We start from the raw sequence: 3,685 nt of genomic DNA, 5'->3' as shown, positions 1-3,685 counted from the left end.
GGCATAAGCCATAATGATTTTAGTACTCTGATGCACAGATTGGCAGATAAAAAATGAATATCAGAGGAGAACCAGCAGCACAGAGTCAGGGAATGGCCTCATAAAAGGCATACTGCTAGCTACTTTTTTCTGTCAGTGTATGCCCTACAATTCAGGTAACTCTCCCTTCAACATTTATTTATTTATTTATTTATATTTGTTGACCGGGAGTGTCCGACTGGACGTAGGTCCATTTTCAGCAGAGGCCCGGGGAGAAAAGCTCCACAGTTAAAATAAACAGACAGTAGTTACATTGGATTACATAGCGATTAACAATTTACATAGCAATTACTTACAACATATTTACAGATGAAGAACATAGTACATCAGTAGACAACTAGAATCTTTATCTGTGAAGTACATAACAGACATTAACAAATGTTACAATAACATCTACTGGGGTGTAATTTGACCATGTTTGGATGACCACGAGGAATCTTTATATGAAAAAGAATACTGTAGTGTAGAGTAAGATTTAATAAGTATAACCTTTGAGGAATGAAAGTTTCAGTTTAGTACTCAAAATGCAATTAATACATTAATTTGTACAAAATCAAACAAATAAAAAAGGGAAAGAAATGCCACGAAGACATGTTACATTCAGTTATAATTTAGCAGATCTCACTGATTGTGCTTTATTGCTTTAAATATAAAATATATCCTTCTGTGTCACTCTTCTCTATTTGTTCTGTTTATTTTCGCCCCCGTCTAAGTCACATACAGAAAAATTATGGTTAAATGTACCTTTCTTGCTTCCTAACTGTTTGAAGGAAAATTGTTTCACAAGGTGAGGGGCAAAATTGTTATTAAATTAGATGAATGCAAACATATTCCAGAATCATACGAAGACATTCAAAGGGCAGGTGCTTTAGGTCTGCCTAGCTTCTCTTACGAACAAAATTGTAGAAAAGTTGCAATTAGGAAAAGACTATGCCAAAGGCGGAGTGTGTCTCAAAGTAAAAATTGACAGAATCCACACACTTCTTTTACCAGCTGCATTTATGTATTTGTACTTATTTCAAAACTTTAAGGAAGGTATTTATGCTGGCATTTGACAGTTTGTAAATTTTCAGATGAAAGGGAGAAAAATACAGCAAATGAATTTAAAGGTAAACAATAGCACGTGAAACAGTAACTTTCATTCTTGAAAAAAAAAGAAAGCGGTCCAAGTCATGACAAATTAATTCCAAAACGAGGCTAGACATGTTAAAAGAGAAATAATACAGTACTTTTGAAAGATACTGGGTTACAGGAAAGGTATAATTAACCCAGCTCAGAAAAAGATACAGAAGAGATCAAAAGTAATAAAGAACAGAGTCATGAATGTGTCAGCACTAATGGCATAGAAAGACAAAGCCTTTACTATGATTACTAGTTTGGACACTGCTGGAGCTGCTGAGGGACGGATAAGGTTATGTCTGCTTCTTGCCTCTATCAGAATGAGGGGTGAGAAGCATGTCTTCAGGCACAATCTCCATGTTGGAATCCTTAGTGGTGACCAGGGATACCTTGGGGAGGTTGTTTCAAGGAGGAGAGGGTCAGTTGAATGTATTGCACAGACACACGCATGCCCACACACACACACACACACACACACACGCACACACACACACACACATGCACGCACGCATGCACACACACGCACATGCACATACACACACGCACACGCACGCACGCACACACACGCATGCACACACGCACATGCACACACACACGCACGTGCACACACACACACGGACATGCACGCACACACACGCACATGCACACACACACACACACACACACACACACACACACACACACACACACACACACACACACACACACACACACACACACACACACACACACATTCACAGAGGCATGGATATATTTCATTGTACTGACAACTCTTGGAGAAAGAAACTGAAATGAATAGGTACTCTATTTAATTTACTGAAATCATCAATAAATCATATAATATAATAGTTACAAAACACAAATGTAAATGAAGATAAATGCTGTGTCTTTTTTTCTCTAGAAATGTAAATCACTGTTTTAGTGAGTACAAATAATTTCATTCTTTTTGTTCGTCCCTGGTGTCCTTTCTACATCTTTCCTACCTTCTCTTTCCAGTAACAGTGATTTCTGCACACTTAGGGTTATTAGTTGCTGAATAGTTACAGCTGTAGGCTTCATCCAAAGTTGGAAGGAAGCTGACCCACATTCACTGGCAACATATTAAATGTAGTATGAGTAATGAAAACATACAGATTAATTCAAAAGGACAACAAATATTTTGGAGGTCAGTGCTATTAGGGAAGGTTCTGCATTTCCACACACTCCCATTTTATAACTGTATATGTGCGCATGCACACGCACTCGCGCAGACACACACACACACACACACACACACACACACACACACACACACACACACACACACACACACACACACACACACACGGTCTGCTACATTGAATTGTGAGCAAATACTTGTTTTGATTAATGCAGATTTTCAGTAAACTGCATTACCACTGTCCACTCTTGTGTTACTAAATAGTACTGGCAGAATCTGGTACTGACAAAGAGCAATTCTGTGGATGAAGCATATTTTTAGATCATATCAAAGCTGAAGTTCCTTAAATAATATCTGAAGAAGGAAAGCATGTAACACTAACAGCTCTTAACAAAAAAGCAAGACAAAACATGATACACTTCAGAAACCCAATGTAGTTGAGCTGCCAATACTTATTGCTGCCCAGTCAAATATATTGAGTATATAACAAAGTTCTGTAATGGGGAAAATGTATGAAATATGTGTTCATATCACTTCAGCAGAAGGCATGTTTACCTATTCACAAAGCACTTTTATTTCAGTTTAAGCAGTGATCCCCTACATAATGAAAAATGAGACTACTGTATTTTTGTGGAGCTTCTGAAGTTTGTAACTAACAGAGATGTTTCATGCATTATTTTACAGAGTTCTTGAAGATGATGGAAGGTGTACAGTAAACTGACATTCCTCAACAACTTTATCTTGCTGTCTCAATTTCACTTCATCGTCATCATCCTCATCATCAGTTTGTAAAAAATGTTTTCATCCTTCTCTTCTCTTCTCCTTGAACTGTTACAAATAAAACCTGTGACCTGAGAAGCTTTAGTGCCACTTGCAGAGTATTATATGCAGAAGCTTTCCACCAGTCATCAGTTGCGTTAGTCGTTATTTGCTCCAGCTGTTTTGTAAGGTACTCGCATGGCTAACTCAGAAATGCTGAGATTATCCAGTGCTAATCCAGATTTCATGTTCACTGGAATATCGCAATCTGCAATGTGACTAGAAACAAGCTGAAATAAAACTGTGGATTTCTATCTCTGTCATGCTTTTTCTTCCATCCGACTGGAAAATTGCTTGAACTGATTTATAATTTATAAGTTCTTTCTCTCTCTGACTCTAATTTCCTTCTCTCCAATGCTGTTATTGTTATTTATAATATTATTAAAGGTAAAATTCATGAACATACCTTAAAATCTTTTGATGTTTCACTTAGGATTTTAATCGCTGTTGCAAAAGAAGGCAAGGCAGTAGATATATCAAATATTTTAAATATAAAAAGGCCTTTCACATAAATATATATGAGTTGTGGTGTGAACTTCCATTTTTTTA

The 3,685-nt window shown here is 37.0% G+C and overlaps 1 protein-coding gene across 1 annotated transcript in view; it reads left to right on the top strand.

Annotated features, from left to right (window-relative positions):
• The window catches only part of TNNC2 (troponin C2, fast skeletal type), a 23,336-nt gene extending 19,946 nt beyond the window's left edge, over window positions 1-3,390 (top strand). Inside the window, exon 6 of the mRNA XM_044090219.1 lies at window positions 3,002-3,390. Within this exon, the coding sequence (XP_043946154.1) occupies window positions 3,002-3,033 (32 nt within the window). The 3' untranslated portion in view covers window positions 3,034-3,390. The remainder of the gene's footprint in view (window positions 1-3,001) is intronic.
• The last annotated feature ends 295 nt before the right edge of the window (window positions 3,391-3,685 follow it).

This window comes from Protopterus annectens, chromosome 12.part0 (assembly GCF_019279795.1).
Source record: "Protopterus annectens isolate FY-2018-M chromosome 12.part0, PAN1.0, whole genome shotgun sequence".
Taxonomy (NCBI): domain Eukaryota; kingdom Metazoa; phylum Chordata; order Ceratodontiformes; family Protopteridae; genus Protopterus; species Protopterus annectens.
Note: the sequence above shows the minus strand (reverse complement) of the source record. Positions and strands in the feature narration are given on the sequence as shown.